Raw genomic sequence first — 20187 nt, 5'->3', positions numbered from 1 at the left:
AAATAGTGGAACCCTTCATTTAACGTTGAAAAACCGTTATTCTCAAATTTGATAAGTTTGTAGGTGTGTGATATTTTATGAACCATTAAATCACAGAACCAATCTGTGGGATATTGTAAGTTTAATACGCCCCCACTGATATTTTGTTACACACCCTAAAAGTGGCTAACCACCGGCTTAGCATAGAAACCGGCTTACTTGCCATGAATTCTAGAGAGCCATATCGGTTCAATTGTAGCAATCCCAAGACCGAAAAAACATAAAACCCCAGAACCAAAAGAGAAGTTATGAGTTTATCTCTTCACCCTGCCGTCTTTTTTTTCCCTCCGGAAACCTAACCCGAGGAGACTCTAACTTAGAAGAAGAAAAGACACGACGATATTGAGTATTGAGTAAGTTTCAGTACCTTTATCTAGGTTACGCTCAAGTTTCTATCTGGTCCCTGAAAAATTGATTTTGGAGACCAAAAATTTTACATGCAAAGATTTTGATTTGGTATATTGGTTAAGGTAGAAATTGGGAAGCAATAATTTTGATTAGTTTGATACTTTGATTGCATATAAGTGGTTTCTGAATTCACTTCTTCAACCCTTTCCCTCTGTTATTTTGCTAGACAAATCTAAGAGGAGATCGAAGAAAAGAAGAAGAAAATACCAAATTCAAGTAAGTTTCAAATCCCTTCTCATCTTTCATTCAGTTTTTTTGCTTAAGCTTCTGTCCGATTAATCAAAAAATTGATTTTCGGAGACCAAATGATTATCTAATAAGATCCAAAGATTTTGGTTAATGTAGAAATTGGAAAGGAATGAATTTGTTTAGTTTTATTGCATGAATCTGAAAGGAATGAATTTAAATCTCTATTAAGAATCGAAAATTGCAGAGATTTTGGGTCGATAAATTGGTTTGATTTTTACTGGAGAGTTGGATACCTTGAAAATCTCAAGTCATTCCAATTCCATTTTTCCATTGATTATTAAGTGAGTTTGTTTTCCTGATGTCCTTCTCTTGTTCAAACTTGTTGGTATGAGATGGTCAATTTTTTGAGGTTAGTTTATCAGTGAGTAATCAGTCTGAGGCTACTTACTGATCTTCAGAAGTTAAAATCTGACATGAGAACTGGGGTTCTTGGGATTGTTCCTGTGACACAACCTTTTGGCGAGGAGAGTGGAATCTAGATGAGTACCCCCAAGATGCCCAGCGAGCTCACTAACAGCTTAATTGCATCAACCTGAGGAGACCCTGCACTTGTTCGCGATTAATTCTGTTCCTGACACTCATTGTAGCTTTGTCAGCTCCACCTCCACCCCTGGAGTTTCGAGCAAGAGTCATAAGCCCCTTTTTCCCGCAAGTGTTATGCCTTCTAATCTGTGAGACTTACATAGATTGAGCTTAGGTAAAAAATTATTTTGTATATGTATTCTAGAAGTCCGTGTATTTGAAGTACCAAGCTGAAAGCTTGTTTTGTTAGCATTATAGTGTAACACTGCTCCTCATTTTCTTCTATCTTAGTAATGTAATCATATTGTGTAGTATCCGTGACACTCTTATCTTGAGTTGTTTGCAAATGTCATCTATCTGAAGTTCTCTTAGAAGTTAGGACCATCCAGCCATTGGGCATCCAAGTTTAGGGATTGGAAATAAACAACATCAGTGAGACTAGTCGGTCTTCCCAACTCAGTATACTACAATGTGAGCCTCTTTTACCAATACATTGCGGGGTATCCATAAGGTTAACATTCAAAATTGGTCAAATAGTAGTTATCAAAAAGCGTGTCCTCTCTTTATGTTTTCTGAACTTAGATATTTGTTCTAGTGGCTTAAGCATACTAAAGATTTGAAAACTTGTTTCTGTTTGTTTCTTCACTTGAGATATGTGATAATCAGATAATCTATATTCGAGTCTTACATTAACTTCACCTAGTAATCCGGATTAGACCATCTTAAAAGTTTCTATTGCCTGGTATGCAAGCACTGCAGTAGATAATTTCCAGGTTCTTAAAGTTGAGCTGGAATGAGATTGAAACATTTAATCGCTATCTTTATTAATCTCATCTGGATTTTTCTTTCTTCCTGCTAATCATCTTGATACTAAGTACTATATCTTAATTTTTTAACTCGTTGACATCTTTAGGTACTTCATTTTTTGAGAACAAGACTTAGATGAATTATGACTGGTTTATAATATTGAGATTAGTTTTGAAACTCCCTTAGCACCTCCTCTAACTTTCCGCGGTGAACAATGTGGGGCAGGAACCATCTGACTGAAGCTTTGTCTGCATTATACTTGTACACCACTCTCTGATTTGGAACATCTTCCTTTTCCCTTTCCCATTTTCACTCGTTTTTCTTGCCAAAAACAACACACGCCTTGGGTACTTTGATCAGGGCTCTTTTGGTGTAAATGCGTGTTGCAACTGGTTTCTTACATATGTCACTAGCTTTACATCATTGCTGAATTGGCTTAGTCATTAAGTGTATACTTTCATGTGTTTCTGAAAAGCCCTTTTTCGCCAGACAATTTAATGATTACTGTATTTGATTAACGTCTGCTTTGATTATTGATCCATGTAGTGGATTAAGTTCATTCTTTTATTATTGGTATGAGGTTCTGTAATAGGTTAAGGATTATAGTTAACTGGGTGAATGAAAACGTTCAATTTCTATCTGTTATTATTTAAATTCATGTAGTTGTCTCCAGTAATTCACTATTCGCTGCTCCTTTAGTTTTATCACTTCGATTTTTAACATGTGTTGCATTGTAAGAGAAGCTGGCTGTGAAGCTTAGCTCCTACTGGTGCTTGTCTGGCTCATGATACACAATTTTTGTAGTATATGTAGTTGCCTTTGGTATGCTCTTGATAGTAAGTTCGCTGCATCTTGTTTGGCAGGCAATCATTGGCGTAAGTTTGTACATACCATGTTTCAAATGTCCATAAAAAATATGTTTCAACAAAAGCAAACAGTGCATGAAGAACTGAAAATCAACAAAAAAAATGATTGATCAAATATGTTGCAACTGGGCAAGAAAAGAAAAGGAAGTTGCCAACATACAGTAAGAAAGAAGACTTGGAGAAGTTTATATTAGTGTCCCAAAATTTCAGAAAAAATCTGAACAAGCTGCGAAAGAACGGTCACAAGTAAAAGTTCAGTATATAGGTGGTAGGAAAGGTGTCCCTACAAGGTGGATTAAAATGGTAAATTCTTAACACTAATTTGCATTTTAATTTTTAAGGTATTATTCTTATGTTATTTTATTTGTTTCGCTGATTGGATAGCATAAGAAGTTTTTCGTATGCCAAGAGTCCTTGTTTATACTAGTTTCATTGGTTCTTGTTCATTCCGTGCATTATTTACTGAAAGGGTCTCTTATTAGTTATGCATTTGGTTTTTAAAGTGCAATATTAGCTGAAGAAGTTCAACTAGTTAGATTATAAGGCATGTTGTTATAGGATAATTACTTATCTTAGCAGATAATAGAATTTTGAGGCACTTATCTTGTCAGTAAAACTCTTCTTTATTATGTTTCATAGATGTTGTCTTGTGATGCAAAATTTTGCAAGTATTTAATGCATCGTGTTGTCACAGGAAAAGGAAAGCCCCACTGGTGCGATATATAAGCCAGATGTGTTTTTAGAAACACACAGTGTCACCCCAGATGATAATCCCTCATCTTCTAAATCACTGGCAGCTGAAAAACTAGTAAGTTCTCCTGTTTTTAAGGGATACATACGCGGAGTGTGTGCTGGTGTTTTTAAATCTCAGTTTATTGCTTCTGAGTTTATTAAGGCCAAGGTGCAGGAAGAGAAGCACAATCTGCGGAGAGAGAAGCACAAAAACGAAGCTTTGAAAGCAGAGGTTGATGCTGAAAGACAGAAAAACAAGACCACAGTACATTATCAGATCTCTAATAGCTCTTATCAGCATGTGATGTCGAATATCTCTTTAGTAATATATAGTCAGATTATACGATGCTGCTATCATGGTATCTTAAAGTTTGTCTTGTTACATATGCAGGATATTGGGTTTCCTTCGTCGTTCGGTCTTTGTTGTTTGAGGAACTTCAGGAAAAAAGCTGTTGCACTTGCATATGTTCATAGTAAGCTACTGAATTGACCACTATGACTGCATGATTGAGGAAATCTTTGATCCAAGTGGGATGTTGTGCGATAGAGATGAAATATGCTGTACTTTGGGATGTTTCAAGGGGTGAGTTCGTTAAGTGTCCCAAGGCCTATGTGACTTCGGTAGGAGCGTGATGGCAGTGACAATATATCGGTTAATTTTTTAATTCAGTATGTAACTTGGAGTTGGGAGATGTCTTCTAATTTATGTTCGAATATTATATTTTCTTTTAAAAAATAATTAATAAAGTCAATTTGTTTAACGTTTATTTTGTTTTTTTATCTGGGTGAATTTCGGATACACCAAAATAATTCTGAACGGATTTCATATTTCTGAATAGATTTCAAATTCTCAAAATCTGAATCGGAAGCCAAAAAGTGACGGAACTTTTATGTTTGAATAAGATGTTTTTTACTGAAAATACCTCGAATTATAACTGGTGTGAATCATCATTCTTTTTAATGACATACATCAACTGTTATTATATTTCACATATGGTAACTGTGACTTTTTTATGGCATTAATTGACCGTTATTTTATATTACATACAATAACCGTGATATTTAATAAGTGATTTTAAATCATAAATTTAAGTCGTCGTACTTTATAACGCTATTTATTTGTTATTTATAAAGAGTCACACCAAATAAATAACGGTTCAAATAACATATGAAAACCGTGATAAATCATATTTTATAACAGACTTCATTCGTCATTTATAGCCCCTTCTGAATTAGTGCATGGCAGTAGTGGCATGAGCCACATGCCCATAACATATGCATGAACTAGGTGTAAGAGGTCGCACCGTCGCAAGCATCAAAAGCAAAGATGGTTAACTAGCTAGCTTGTTGAGGAGACTAGTATTTGCTAAAGGAGATAAAATCAGTAACCTTATGTTGACCGGAGTTAGAGGTGGATGTTGCCTCAAAATGACCACATTCGCTTAAATCTTGCGCAATGAAATTTCAGGATGTTCTTCATTACAAACATCCATGAACTCATCATAAACAGCCGGATTTCTGCATAAAATTCCTTCTTTTTGTGATCATATACAGTTTTATTCGTTTTACCGATACTTTGCAGTTAAGATTTCAGTTAATAAAATTACCGCCCACAAACTCTCTATGGTGTGTTCAATAGTCAGTACCATGCTACAGCAGAAAAATAAATAAACTTCTAGCGCAATTCCACACACCACTATATCTCAATCATTCGTTCACGTTTTTCTCGTGTGCTACCGGCCATTTCTAAAAGAATTCACCATTCTTATCTAGGGGTAAGATGGTGCACATAGAGGTGTACATGGATTTGGTGAATTTGGTGCAGTAAAGTCGGTTGGCAAAGCTGATTCCCATATATATAGCAGCCAAGACGGTGAATCCACAGTGGCATTGATGGCTCAACAAATGGAACAGGGAGATACATAGAAGTAAGAGGCAGACAAATCACACAAAAGAAACAACTCACGGGATTTCATTCACAAAATTCCAACATGGTTAATTAAATCACGTACAATTTAAACCACCAATTGATTTCAAAATCAAAATCAAAACCAACCACAAATACATTCCCTTTATTTCTCTAGAAAACAAACTAGTCCATTCCATACTGCCATGATCCATAGATTCATTATAATAACGCAATATGCGCCAACTGGTAGCTAGCTAGATAGATCTAGCAGTCACGGACTCACAGTACAAGGATTTATATATCTACACAACTTGACACTCTTATCTCCCCCACCACAATCACATGCATTCTTTCAATATCCATCTTAATAATCTTTATTTTCTTTTGTTTAGCACTATGTACTATGTGATATATAGATGTATTGTCAGGTAAATTCATCCTTCTTATTATCTTCTTCATGTTCATCGCATCACGCATGTTCCCATTTTACCATACTATTATTGGCGCCATACTGCCATGGTCAAATACCATTTTACCCGTAATTAGCGCCAATCTCTAGAACGCTTCTGGAAATAAGTCAAGTCGTGAAACCAGATTTGAGCAAGTGGGAGAATTTTCACCTGGCTTTCAAATCCTACTTAAATACTCCCTCCGTTCTTTTTTAATAGGCCAGTTTCTATAAATAAAAATCTCAAAAAAATATGCCAGTTTCTTAATTGGGAAAGTCAAATGTTATTTTAATTTTTTGGGACCACTTTTCTCTTAACTTCTTTTGATGACAAGTGTCATGTGGACCACTTCACTTTACTTCTTTTGCTAACAAGTGTCACGGGGACCATTTCACTTCACTTCTTTTGTTGACAAGTGTCATGAAAACCACTTTCAATAATTAGTTCTCTTAATTTCCTTAAATTTCGCTAAAAATAAAAGTGGCCTATTATAAAAGAACGGAGGGAATATATATCTTCACGACAAAACTCGTGAATTTGCCATTTGCTTCACTTAATGGTTTTTCTACCCCCTGATGGAAGGACAAAAAAGAACGATTAATGCCACTTAATCAGTTGATTACATATATTTATTTTAACAGCAAAATCTTTATATTGTATTTGAGTAAGTTGTAAGTAGCAGTAGTACTGGTAATTATAGTACGGTCTGTCGTCCTGTTATCTTAATAATGATAAGTCAAAGAGTTAGGTACATCTCTTACAGTTTGTACTAGAAAGATCAGTAGTCGTCCATCTAGTATCTTAGATATCAAACACGAAAATTATTACTGTCCTACATTCACAGATATATGCCGGTAGCTGGATACGAGTATCTTTTTGTATAAGCATTCTGTTCTATATACAAAAAGGAGTAATATGTATAATTATATATGCATTTTACGTAATTCCATTGCGCTCTTTGTTTCGGTAGATTTTGTAACTTCATGGTATGTATCTCCCACTTGGCATGCATATGGCTGATATGTGGAATTCGATCTCACATATATATCCGTTTAGTGGTGTCACAGGGATTTTTAAGTATTACGCACGTAATTCTTTCTTTCCTTCCGTTCCTCCCAAATTTGTTGCTATTACAGAAAAGAGTTGTGCAAAATCACTTGAATGATGACCTTAGCGAGTTAAACATTACTTAGGTAATATAGTTGTATGGAAGCCCATGCAGTTAGCAAGCTTTACGAAATACAATATCAAATTGGTCTCATCTAAAATGCAGACACAAACTAGCATCAAGCCAATGTAAACTGATACAAATAAATCCCCCCTAAAACAAAGCTACATAGATACGGATTTTCCCATTAATAATCAAACAATTGAAATTACAATCCTCAGTGGCTCATTATAGGTGATTTTCTGACTCACATGGATCTCTCTCCCTCGTGAAGAAGCTACATTTACTGGATGCTTTGGCAGTTTATATCCTCTGTTCCACTGCACTACGCAGGACTTAATTTACTGCAAGTCGTCTGCAACCTGAAATTGTTGCTTCCCATAAGTCTGATCATATAATCGAGCAAAAAAATAATAATTAATAAGTCGGATCATATAGTAAACACTTTAGAGGCTTAAAAAATCAAAAATGATAGAAAACGCACCACTTGCTTGTTGGTGGCAACGTGGTGTATTTTCAATTATACATTTCCATGATGAGTCTGCCTTCAGCCGCCAGACGAGTTTCTTGTGTCCAAGCATGAGCAGGGTGTCTAAGCAGAGGCGCGTACATGCAAACATCAAAAAAGAGCGTGCCCCCATATCAAGATTCCTTAAAATATGCATATCAATGAAAAATTACCCAAGACGAGAGTTATTTACTACATGTAATTTGCCTTCCCCAAAAGACTGTGGGGTTAAGTGGCAAAATGCCTCAAAATGGATCCCAAGGTTGTGAAAATGTCCCGGACATTAGAGAAAAGATTAAAATGCCCCATTCGGTTTTTTAGATTTTTCGTTAGAGAGAGTTAAGTAGTCGAAATTGTCCTCATGGTGCATTGTTCATAATTTAGGATTCAGTGTTTAAAATTTAGGATTCAGGGCTTAGAGCAACTGCAGTGGACGACTAAACCCAAATTTGGTGTCGAGTGGGCTGGCGTAATGGGACGGACCATCGATCAAAATTTGATCAAAGAGTAAAACTCGGACCAAATTTGGTCGGCGATTAAGACCAAATCCAAATATAGTCGGGCGTTTATATAATGTCCGCCTACCCGACGGGCGTTGGTATAATGTCCGCCTGTAGCCGCGCGTTCGTAAAGTTAACGCCTGATGCAAGGCGTTGGTATAATGTCCGCCTGGATGGGGCGTTGGTATAATGTCCGCCTGAATGGGGCGTTGGTATAATCAACGCCTGGCATGGGACGTTGGTATAATGTCCGCCTGGATGGGGCGTTGGTATAATCAACGCCGGACACCAAATTTGAATGGGGCGTTGATATAGTAATGAACCCAAATTTGAAAAGTTTACAAAACTTTGGTTGGGGCGTTGACAACGCTCCATTTTTTTTTTATTTTTTTTTTTGAACCCGGGCGAACGTATAATCTCCGTCCCACACACCAGGCGTTGCTATAGTTCACGCCCCATACAGGCGTTGTCTTTATTAACGCCCCATACCAGGCGTTATCTTTATCAACGCCCCATGCCAGGCGTAATCTTTATCTACGCTGGACGATGAAGCGGACTTTATATCAACGCGCGACCAAATTTACTCGTCACCCGCTACGTCACAGGACGGACTAAACCCAAATTTGATCTTTTTTTTTAGTCTTTGGTCTTTAGTTATGCTCGCACCACTGTGGACGCTCTTAGGGTTCAGAGTTTGGGGTTCTGGATTTAGGATTTAGGATTCTGGTGGTGGTGGTGGTGTGGTGGTATTGGTGATGGCAGCGATGGTGATAGTGGCGGTGGTGGTGGCGGCAGCGATGGTGATAGTGACGGTGGTGGTGGCGGTGGTGGAGGAGGCGGCGGGGATGGTGGTGATAGTGGTGCTGGTGGTGGCAGCGATGGTGGTTGGTGGTTGTTCGTTTGGTGGTGGCGGTGATAGTGGCGAATTGGGACGTTTTGATTAAGAAGGATAAAAATGGAATTTCAAAACTCCGTTTACCGGTCAAGATGTCCAATTTGATCAAAATGTCCCAAAACTAACGGAATGGGGCATTTTAATCTTTCCCTAATGTCCGGAGCATTTTCACAATCTTGGGGTCCATTTTGGGGCGTTTTGCCACCTAACCCAAGACTGTTTACGTAATTTTATCCATGGACATCAAGATCATGATGAATATGGAGGTGCACATGATCAATAATTAGAAAACAACAACAGGAAACAACCAAGATAATATTGATACATATAAAACGAAAATCATAATAGGATATATTGCCGTATATACACGTACTGTATAATTGGATTAATGTTTTTGTAAAGTATCAGCCAACTAGCAAAACCCTTGGCATTTACCTTTGTTATGTTCACGTGAATTTCTTTTAGGGTTTTCATTTCATATTCACTATCTCTATAAAAGCTCTAAATTGTCCAGTGATCATCCTCACTCCCAACTCTCTCATCATACACTCTCCTTTATTCATCAAACAAAAACTTCTAAAAGCGAGAGATCACTTAGATGAGAGCCATGGGTTCAGCAAGAGTTTCAGCTCTTCTCTTCATTTGCATGCTTTTCATTTCATCACTTACTCCCATTCTTGGTTGTGACTGTCCTCCTGGTAACAAACCACCACACAAGAAACCTAAGACACCCAAGAAGAAGACTCCCAGTTACAAACCTCCCAGTCATGGTAATCCACCAGTATCGCACCCACCCAAAGTTAAACCACCAGTCACACTTCCACCTATTGTGAACCCACCAGTTACAATCCCACCAGTCGTGAAACCTCCAATTACAATCCCACCAGTTGTTAAACCTCCAATCACTATCCCACCTGTTGTTGGTCCACCCGTTACTCTGCCTCCTGTTGTTAATCCACCAGTAACAATCCCACCATATGTTAAACCACCAAAGACTGTTGTACCTTGTCCACCACCTCCAGTGAAACCAGCTAGTTGCCCTATTGACACTCTTAAGCTCGGTGCTTGTGTAGATCTTCTCGGTGGGTTGGTTCATATCGGTCTTGGAGATCCTGCTGTTAATGAATGTTGCCCTGTACTTTCAGGACTTGTTGAACTTGAAGCTGCTGTTTGCTTGTGTACTACCTTGAAGGTCAAGCTTCTCAACTTGAATATCTTTGTTCCTCTTGCACTTCAACTTCTTGCTACTTGTGGAAAGACTCCTCCTCCTGGCTACACCTGTTCTATCTAGACTCAGGTAAAGTACATTTTATTTTTCATCGTGCACTTTGAATATATACTTTTTTTAGTAGTCTAAAGTCTAAACTAATAAATAGCTTGCAACCACTGAATTACACAACACTGCAGATCAGTTTTGATGACACAGTAATGCCATGATGAGCAATATACTAGTACTAGGTTTAAAGCTCAGATCTCACACACAATAACTCATGCTGTTCATTTCATTCTTTAAGGTTAATCATGGGATCAACTTATTTAGAATGAACGTCACTATCTTAGAATAAACTTAGAATGTCACTGTTGGCAGTGTAATGGAGTTAACAGTATATCAAAGCTTGTTTAACTAGCTATAGCTATAGCTTGTTCTAACAGCCAGTTCCATTGGAGATTTGGGTTTTAACTACATATTACTCATCTGTTAGATATCCTTTCTGTTTTTCAGGTTGCTAGATTTGAATGATCAAGATGATGATGATGAATGGACATGAGAGGATGCCTGATAGTAGCAGTGCTGATGTAGTTTTTACGCATTTTGTCTTTATGTTTTAAATTATTTCCTTGTTGATTGGTACTATTAATGATGTTTGGTTTCATCGTTGTACACATTTTCTTGTTTCCTTGTCATTGTACATGTTGAACGTGAATTTGTGGTAGTAAAGCAACGGTAAGAAAAAGAAGATGCTTTCTTATAGCATCTTTTGTTTTTTTACCAAAAAGTGTCATTTGCATTATTCTCCCTTTCCATATGGTCAGCTGAACAATTATGTGTTACTTTGATTTGTAAAAGAAGGAAACAAAATAAAAAGTTTAGGCAAAACATGTCCCTGCTTTTTCATTATTTATCTATGATGTCATTAGATTAAGAAAGAAAATTAAAAATAAAAAGAAATAAATAAAATAAAATCTAACCTCTGGTAGAAAATAAATGCAAAATTGGGCTGAGTCTGCAAGATTCGGATCTGTCAGTGCCATGCAACTCCCTCATCCGGTCCATGCCATGTACTAGAGATAAAGTAAAATGTTTATCTTTTGTAATTCAGTTGTACCCAAGAAAAAGTCTCCCCACAAATAGGGAGTTTTTTTTGACTGGATATCAAAAAGAAAAGAATGACAGATAGAATTGGTTGGTTTAAACAAGAATGAATTCCGAATTAGATGGTCAAAACGGAGGTTGGAATTGATTAGTATCCGGGAGGTGAAGAAGGTCTCTCTTCTTTTCTTAGTTTTAGTGATGAGAGATATATAGAGATAGAGGTGGAGTTTTTCTAGCGCATTTCATCAAAAATCTTACTCCCATGCTCAAGCTATAATGCTTCTGCTGCGCTTATGAAATCATCCCTGTTTCTCATTCTGTATTCTGTTCATCTATAATCATCTCTATCTCTGTTCTCTGTATCATCCGAAGTACAAAAGCAAAGCAATAAAACCCAACTGATTAATCAACGATCATACTTGTCTTCCTGGGTTGCTTATTCAGCAGGTAATATTTTTTTACAGTAATAAGCTCTATAGATGAGAGGAGCCAAGCAAAACAAAAACAAAAAAAATGTTAAGAAATTTAAGATTTTATTTTATTTTATTTTATTTTTTATTTTATTTTTGCGTCTTTTAATTGCTGCCTGATGAAATTGCAGGTGTGATGAAGGTTTGTTGGCCATACTTTGATCCAGAATTCGAGAACCTCACCGAAAAGATATATGGTCCAAGGTTAGTCCTCTCCTCCATAACCCCCAACTACACTTCGGAACATGCCCCAATAGCCCTTACCTCGGACCCTATCTATAGGGGAGGGGGTTAGCTTATGAGCAGCGGAGCCAGCTTGTGTGGCATGGAAAGACACAAAAAATTGCCTACCTACTCCGCCCCTGCTTGTTCCATTAATTTAAACTCTCAACCAAAGGGAGGTTCGGGGGGTTCGAATCTCCCTCGGATAATAATTTATTAATTATTAAATGGTTTGTTTTGATCAAAATTTGTACAACTATTATTTATTACAGTTACAGAGTTTGCATTGACAACGAGAGCTGTAAAGAATGTACAGTTGTGAAAGTAGACACATTGAATAAACAAGGTCTACTTCTTCGAGTCATTCAAGCATTAACAGATATGAACCTCACAATCTCTAAGAGCTATATTTCATCTGATGGGGAATGGTTCATGGATGGTACAATTTACGCTAACTCTGACATGCTATACACGCATCCCCCCCTCATCATCAAATGAATCGTTTAAATAGTTGTTCTTCTCTGCAGTCTTTCATGTCAAAGATGATAAAGGACACAAACTTACTGACCATAGTGTTGTCAATTACGTTCAACAGGTATGATCATATTCAAATTCATCAATTATATATGTGCGCGTCTGTCCTCTAGGCCTAAATTAAGAAACGTAAAATTATTACTATATGACAGAATATGCAAGCCATTGGTACAACTAAAGACAAGAGTGAGGTTGAGACCTCGGTAGGAGCAGTTATCAGGTCTGATACGCTTGCAGACCACACAGCTATTGAATTGACAGGAGCTGATCGACCGGGTCTTTTATCTGAGATATCAGCAGTCCTAGCTGATTTAAGGTGCAATGTTGTAGAAGCCCATGCTTGGAGCCATAATGAGTATCTTGCTTGTGTGGCTTACATCTCTGATCAATCCAACTCCAGCCGTATTGAAGACCCCAACCGGCTTGCAGTCATCAAAGATCATCTATCGACTGTTATCCATGCAACGACTCCCATTGATGACACTGAAGCTTATAATGACCAAAGAGTTGAAACTGCAGATCTGCCTGGTGGAAGAAGAGATAGAATGACAACAAATGTTGAGCATCGACTACACCAACTAATGCTTGGTAGTCGTGACTTTGAAGGGCGAGTTGGATCAGTAAGCAACAACTCTTCGTCACCTTCTATGTCGATAAATGTAGTTGGTGATGGAAAAAAGATAGTTGTGTCAATAGAGGGTTGTAAAGAAAAGGGATATTTAGTTGTTCGTGTAGAATGTAAAGATCGACGAAGGCTTATGTTTGATACAGTTTGCACACTCACAGACATGCAGTATGTTGTTTTTCATGCTTCAATAAGTAGTCATGGAAATTCTGCAATTCAGGTATCACTTTACACCATATTTTTGATATTATCTTCCTTGGCATATTAGTACTAAAAAAGTAACATCAAACTAATGTTTGCAGGAGTATTATATCCGGCACATAGATGGCCACGCGTTAATCTCAGAAACAGAAAAACGAAGAGTTGTGAAATGCTTAGAAGCCGCCATCGAACGTAGAGTCTGCGAGGTAATGATTCAGAAAAATGCACCTAAAGAATGTTATTTACAATTTCAAATAAACTTATATTTTTTTTCTTGGTTGGTGTAGGGTGTCAGACTAGAGTTATGTGCTAACAATAGGGTAGGTTTGCTTTCGGACATAACACGGATTTTTCGTGAAAATGGCCTTGTCATTGTTAGAGCAGATGTGGCGACAGAGGGTGGGAAAGCCATGAATGCATTCTACGTTTGTGATGTCTCTGGAAGTGAAGTAGACATGGAAATTGTGGAGTCAATGAGGAAAGAGATAGAGCCTCTTGCACTTGAAGTAAGGAATGATTCACCTTCCTCTACTTCTGGGGATCGGCCCCGATTATCTCTAGGTGGTCTTTTGAAATCGCACATTGAACGTTTGTCTCAAAATTTCTCTTCCATTAAGTGAAAGAAACGTAGCATGGCGCTAGCTGTTCATATCGGATAAATTTATATAGATACGTTTGTTTCGTTATTAGTATTATATTGCTTCAAATTTTTGGTTACAAATAGTGGAAAGTAACTTGTCTGAATGAATCACCAGCCATGATGTTAATAAGCGATGTAAATACTTGATTAGTTAGTCCAACAAGATGACTCGATTGTCTTTCTTTTCTGTAGTTTGATAATTATTCTTCGTTGGTACGGAATTTAGCCATATAATGGCATACCACCAACACCAATGTGCATTAAATAATTTTTCTTGGCCGGCCAAAATAAACTGGGGTCAGGGTTCGCCTTTAACTTCCTACAATGATTAGGGTTCGCCTTGCTCAATATGCTACGGGCCAAAATGATTAGGGTTGGGGTTTTTGATTTTTATATTTCTCCATCAATCTGGGGTTAGTATAGCCTTTTTCTCTCTAGTTTTCTCATCTTGAAAACTATGTTTTCTCTGCATCCTCGGGAATAGATGAAAAATCTTTTGTTTCTGTAAAAAAATTCGAATATTGAGAAAGCACATGATAATGTTTATCCTTTTGGTCTTACTGATGAGTCTGACTCGGAAGTTAAACATAGTCAATATTCTCATTGGTATGACTAGGGACAGAGACTCACGGATTCAAAACTTAATTGAGAAAAATGCTTATTAGAGAAGGAAATAAGTAACCTCGAATTAAGATTGGAGAAAAACACCTTCGAATTAAAATGTCTACAAGATACTTCTTCAACTTTTTGTTGTCTACCTATCAGTGAATCAGAAAGTGTTCCCTTATCTGTTTATTCTGGAAAAATTAAGGAACTTAAGGAAGAGATCGCCTACTTTAAGAATGACACTCATAAAATTCATATGCATAATCCTCTTCTATAAGCATGGGCTCAAATTGTACCTGCACACTCAGAAGCTAAATAGTTCAATTTTTCTGATAATGAAAAAGCTGTTCAACTTGATTTCAAAGAATCAGTTAATAATTCTAGTACTAGACCAACTCACTCTAATCCCATAAGTAAATTTTGATTCAATGTTCTTACGGATACATTAAATTTTGTTTTTAAGAGTGTGACTGATATTCAAAATTATAAACCCCTTAATTCTGGAGTAATGTATGCGAATAATCATTGCATTATGAAGATCCCTGTGTTTATCAGTTGTACTCACTCTAATAACAAACGAGTTGTTGCTCACATCAAGTATTCAAACCATCCTTAAATGAGCAATATGAAGAATATTTCTTCGAAGACTTGGGTTGCCAAAAGATCCTTTGTTCCTACGAGAACTTGCTACGAAAATTCATCCATACTAGGAAAAACAGTTTAGTTTGCAAACATGAACATGGCATTTATAGGTTATAACGATCTCGTCAACAAGTTGTCTATTAATCTCAAAGAAAAACAGTCATATTCCGGTAAGAATTGCAACTGTATCTCATACTAGGATGATAGTAAGATTTACGACAATTTTCCTTGATCATCCAAAGGAAAAACTTTAAAGGGAAGAGTTGTGCAAAATTCAAACACTGGTTTATTACTCATGGTGAGCTTGAAAATGCTCACCCAATGAAATTTGAGTGCCTGGAAATTGCATCCTTATCAGTTAAAAATCATGTTACGCCTGTTTTATTTTTTTAATAGTTATATAGTTATATATGTTATTCTCGTTCTTTGATTATCTATCACCCTCTGTGTATTTTATATTTTACGAAGTATTTGATGGAACCCTTATATTATCTCAATAGTTGCCGATTTTCTTGTAACTATTGCCATTAAATCTTCATAAGACAATAAGTTTCATCTCAACTTTTTCAATCCTTTGCTCCAAAAGAGATGTATCTTCTATCAATAAGTTGCGTTGATTGTTGTTTGACTACAAAATTCCATTGTCATTGTCTTCTCTTCACCCTTAGGATAAAAATAAATCAAAGAGTAAGTCAAGGTGCTACCACATCGCTAAAATTTTGTTCCAATCACATGTAGTGAATAAAAAAATGTTCACCCCAACAAAACTTGATTTTATTGGAAGTGCACCCTCACCAAGAAATTCCCAAGTACAAAACATGGTGAGGGAAGCACAACAATCAAGGGAGCACATATTATGTTAGGTAAAATGTTGAATTGCTGGTGAAGCCAGAAGATTCATGATTGGATTCTTCTAAAATGTATGTCTATAAAATTGGTCAAGTATTATGATTCTAATATTATATGCATGATATTGTGATCTAATATTATTATCGTTATCACCTTATTTTTGTTTTTGCGCTCTAATGTTTTCACTAAGTGATTTGATGGGATTCCTAGTATCATCATGATTGATTGTTTAAGCATACACTTGAGATTAAACACCCTTTTTTTCGGGAAGATAATAATAATTTATATCTCTGCCTTGTTGAGCCAATGCAGAGACCATGTTCAATAGGTCAAGCCACCTTTTGACTGAATGGTTTCATGATAAAAAAAATCCTAGGGTGGTTGTCATCATCGTCTTCTATACACCTTTAATTAATAAAGTGTGAGTTTCTAATCTGACTATGGTGCTACCACATCAATAATAGTGATTCTAAAATGTAATGACTTTGTGTGGATATCGACACTACTTATGCTATTTGTAGAGTTCTCCCTGCCTATATAATCCCTAAGCAAGAGACGAGAACATGATCCATGAGAATTCGCACATGAAAGCTGCGTAAAATATGCACTTAGTTGAATTTATCCAATCATTATGCCGAGATTAAAATTTAGATTATGATTTCTGGGTAGAATTCTCAAGACATGGTCATCACGCGCAATTTTCACTTATATATTGATTTCAAAAATATTGCATGTGATTGAAGTAATAATAGCTTAAGGTAATAGTAAAGTCCGATTCATACATGTGAAGATTGCCAAATCTTTTGAATATGAATAAGGAATATCATTCATGTTTATCGGTTAGAAGAAACAAACAAAGGCGATGACATTTGTTTTTGATGAATTGTAAAGAAGAAATTTCGAGTTCATGCTTGTCTTGTATAAACTCTCGAGATATGATTCGAGCAATGGAAGATTCATATATATTTAATAATCTTAGTCCAGAGCAATTTATTGTTCATAATTATAGCAAAATGAAGAAGGACAGAAGGACGAACTTACTTGAAATAATCTCCTTAATGAAAGAATACCACAATAGACATGATTTTGTAAAATTCGGGTACATACTAGGTTGATATTAGATATTGATTTTTGAGATCATCCAAGAGTTCTTGTACACAATCAAGTACCCAGATCTTTGATCTTATATAATTTTTTTTTTGAAGATCTGCTTGTTGATAGTATTAGGTTTTGTGTTATAGGTTCAAACGAATTTTTTTAGGGTGTACTTGGTACCCTCACCTTTCCAGATGGATATTTGCTAAGACAATTGAGCATTTGTATGAACTTTCACATTAAATACTACTAGGTATACATCGATCCTCTTGGTACAATCGTACATACTCCTTTCATTGGTTTATGTGAAAAATTAAGATTTTATATATTTAATGGAAATAAAGATTCATTTGTTTTTGTGATAAGGTTAACTTATTCTATTAGGGGGTCTGGACAGAAAAACAGGGTCGTACCGAAAAGACCTCTTTCTTTAATATTATTATTATTAATAATTAGATGCAGTAATTAAATATCTATTACAAAAAATTGTTTCTTATAAATATCATAAAAAACTCGATAGAATTTCTTGATTATCTTGATTTGTTTATGCATTAAAATAGGCTTAATTGTGAATATTTTATATTAAAAAAACAATCAATATTAAATGTGATTATTTTATATGAAAATGAAATGTTAAGAAAAAAGAGAAGATGTGTTCTACGTTCGAGATGTCTCTGGAAGTGATAGACATGGAAATTGTTGAGTAAACGAGGAATGATATAAACCTCTTGCACTTGAAGTAAGTCATTTTTATTTATTTTTCTTGAACGAAGTTTTTTTTAATGATTATCTTGAAAAATATTTTTTCAGGAATGGTTAAGTGTTGATTATAACTATGAATATTTAACCAAGACCGCCGTCGTCGTGAACCTTATGATAATTTAAGGTTTTAATATTCACCGCTAATGAACTTGTTGATGAAGTATATAGATTTTCGTCGTTCAGTGGGATTCGATATTTGTAGAGATAGATTTTTGATTTTGCTGTTTTACAAAATATTTTATTGCAGTTTGATTTCTGATATGTTTTACAAAATATTTTCTTACAATTTGAAATTAAAGATTCTGACGACGATGAAGATGAAATTTTTGACAAATGAGATATATAAATTTTCTGGATTCAATGCGATTCGATTTTTGTAGAAACAGAATTTTGATCTCGCTGTTTTACAAAATATTTTTTCTTGCAGTATGATATTGAAGATACCGACGAGGACATGAAATTGTTGATAATGGATGTTTTGGATCGAGAGCGCAGGAGTTTTTGGATTTTCGTCGCATATTTCATTTATTGTTTTATTTGGAAAGATTAAATGAGATATGAGGTTTGATGATTTTTTTCTCATTCTGTTGGGATATCATATAAAAAATTAGTGCTTGTCAATTATGTATGTTTGTTCACTTGACATACATCCAATAAGAATCCTAAACTTAATTATAATGGTATGATAGAATACGCAGGCCATTGGTACACAAGTAAATAATTATTTTGAGACCCCAACAAGAGTGAATTTGAGACGTCGGTAGGAGCAGTTATCAAGTCTGATACGTTGACAGACCACTCAACGATTGAACTGACAAAAGCTAATCTACCGAGTTTTCTATCTGAAATATTAGCAGTCTTAGATGACTTAAGGTGAAATGTTGTAGAAGCTCATGCTTGGAGCCATAATGAGTACCTTGCATGCTGTAAAAGATCTGTTCTGTGGAGGAAGACATAGAATGACAACAAATGTTGAGCATCGATTGCACCAACTAATGCTTGCTAGTCGTGACTTTGAAAGATGATTTGTATCAGAGAAACAACTCTTTATCATGTTCTATGTCGATAAATGCATTTGGGGATGAAAAAAGATAGTTGTGTCAATAGAGGGTTGTAAAGAAAAGCGGTATTTAGTTGACCGTGTAGAATGTGAAGATCGACGGAGGATTATGTTTGATACAGTTTACAGATATGTAGTGTGTGTTTTTTTCATGCTTCAATAAGTAGTCATGGAAATTATGCAATTCAGTTATCTCTTTACACCATGTTTTTTGAAATTATTTTCCTTAGCATATTAGTACCAAAAAATAACATCAAACTACTATTTTCCAGAGTATTATAACTGACACGTAGATTGCCACACATTAATCTCATAAACAGGAAAACAACGAGTCTTGAAACGCTTAGAATTGGCCATCGAACACAGAGTTTGTGAGGTAATGCATTTTGATTCAGAAAAATGTAACTACATCACCTTATTTACAATTACAAACAAACTTACATATTTTTTTGATCTTGGTTGGTGTAAGGTGTCAAACTTGAGTTATGTGCTAACAACAGGGTAAGTTTGCTTTCGGACATAACACGGGTTTTCTGTGAAAATGGTGTTTTCATTATTAGAGCAGATGTGGCAACAGGAAAACAATGAGTATTATAACATCAAACTACTATTTGCCAGAGTATTATAACTGACACGTAGATTGCCACACATTAATCTCATAAACAGGAAAACAACGAGTCGTGAAGCGCTTAGAATCGGCCATAGAACACAGAGTTTGTGAGGTAATGCATTTTGATTCAGAAAAATGTAACTACATAACCTTATTTACAATTACAAACAAACTTACATATTTTTTTTTGATCTTGGTTGGTGTAAGGTGTCAAACTTGAGTTATGTGCTAACAACAGGGTAAGTTTTCTTTCGGACATAACACGGGTTTTCTGTGAAAATGGTGTTTTCATTATTAGAGCATACGTGGCAACAGAGGGTGGGAAAGGCATAGATGCATTCTACATTCGCGATGTCTCTGAAATTGAAGTAGACATGGAAATTATCGAGGAAAGAGATAGAGCCTCTCGCACTTGAAGTAAGGTATGATTCACCTTCCCGTACCTCTCTGGATTCACCCTGATTATCTTTAGGTGGACTACTGAAATCGCATGTTGGACGTTTGT

General features: G+C 35.9%; 3 protein-coding genes across 10 annotated transcripts; all 3 read left to right on the top strand.

The window, feature by feature from the left end:
* The first annotated feature begins 619 nt into the window (after positions 1 to 619).
* LOC113355858 lies at positions 620 to 4390 on the top strand. Of its 8 annotated transcripts, none has more exons than XM_026598828.1 (5): positions 620 to 663; positions 2889 to 3194; positions 3586 to 3699; positions 3799 to 3888; positions 4015 to 4390. In XM_026598828.1, the coding sequence occupies exons 2-5, from the start codon at positions 3192 to 3194 to the stop codon at positions 4111 to 4113; spliced, it is 306 nt and encodes a 101-aa protein (XP_026454613.1). In that variant the 5' UTR covers positions 620 to 663; positions 2889 to 3191; the 3' UTR covers positions 4114 to 4390. The 8 variants fall into 8 exon arrangements, with proteins under 8 accessions (XP_026454613.1, XP_026454610.1, XP_026454612.1 ...); XM_026598825.1 differs by having other exon boundaries at positions 3799 to 3924; XM_026598827.1 differs by having other exon boundaries at positions 3793 to 3888.
* Positions 4391 to 9565: 5175 nt separating this feature from the next.
* LOC113355857 (36.4 kDa proline-rich protein-like) lies at positions 9566 to 11150 on the top strand. Its single transcript, XM_026598820.1, has 2 exons — positions 9566 to 10349; positions 10776 to 11150. Exon 1 carries the CDS (start codon positions 9651 to 9653, stop codon positions 10341 to 10343), a length of 693 nt encoding a protein of 230 aa, XP_026454605.1. The 5' UTR covers positions 9566 to 9650; the 3' UTR covers positions 10344 to 10349; positions 10776 to 11150.
* Positions 11151 to 11472: 322 nt separating this feature from the next.
* LOC113355856 (ACT domain-containing protein ACR2-like) lies at positions 11473 to 14249 on the top strand. Its single transcript, XM_026598819.1, has 7 exons — positions 11473 to 11813; positions 11968 to 12040; positions 12331 to 12497; positions 12586 to 12653; positions 12745 to 13437; positions 13520 to 13624; positions 13706 to 14249. The coding sequence occupies exons 2-7, from the start codon at positions 11973 to 11975 to the stop codon at positions 14036 to 14038; spliced, it is 1434 nt and encodes a 477-aa protein (XP_026454604.1). The 5' UTR covers positions 11473 to 11813; positions 11968 to 11972; the 3' UTR covers positions 14039 to 14249.
* The last annotated feature ends 5938 nt before the right edge of the window (positions 14250 to 20187 follow it).

This window comes from Papaver somniferum, chromosome 3 (assembly GCF_003573695.1).
Source record: "Papaver somniferum cultivar HN1 chromosome 3, ASM357369v1, whole genome shotgun sequence".
In the NCBI taxonomy this organism is placed as follows: domain Eukaryota; kingdom Viridiplantae; phylum Streptophyta; class Magnoliopsida; order Ranunculales; family Papaveraceae; genus Papaver; species Papaver somniferum.
This window is presented reverse-complemented; position numbering and strand designations above follow the sequence as displayed.

Excerpts from the sequence above, each read along its gene's own strand:
- LOC113355856 (XM_026598819.1), top strand. The coding sequence starts at position 11,973 with ATGAAGGTTTGTTGGCCATACTTTGATCCAGAATTCGAGAACCTCACC. Across the intron at positions 12,498-12,585 it reads TGGGGAATGGTTCATGGATG|TCTTTCATGTCAAAGATGAT; the intron begins GTACAATTTACG and ends TCTTCTCTGCAG. Across the intron at positions 13,438-13,519 it reads ATGGAAATTCTGCAATTCAG|GAGTATTATATCCGGCACAT; the intron begins GTATCACTTTAC and ends TAATGTTTGCAG.
- LOC113355857 (XM_026598820.1), top strand. The coding sequence starts at position 9,651 with ATGAGAGCCATGGGTTCAGCAAGAGTTTCAGCTCTTCTCTTCATTTGC.
- LOC113355858 (XM_026598821.1), top strand. Across the intron at positions 3,925-4,014 it reads CTAATAGCTCTTATCAGCAT|GATATTGGGTTTCCTTCGTC; the intron begins GTGATGTCGAAT and ends TTACATATGCAG.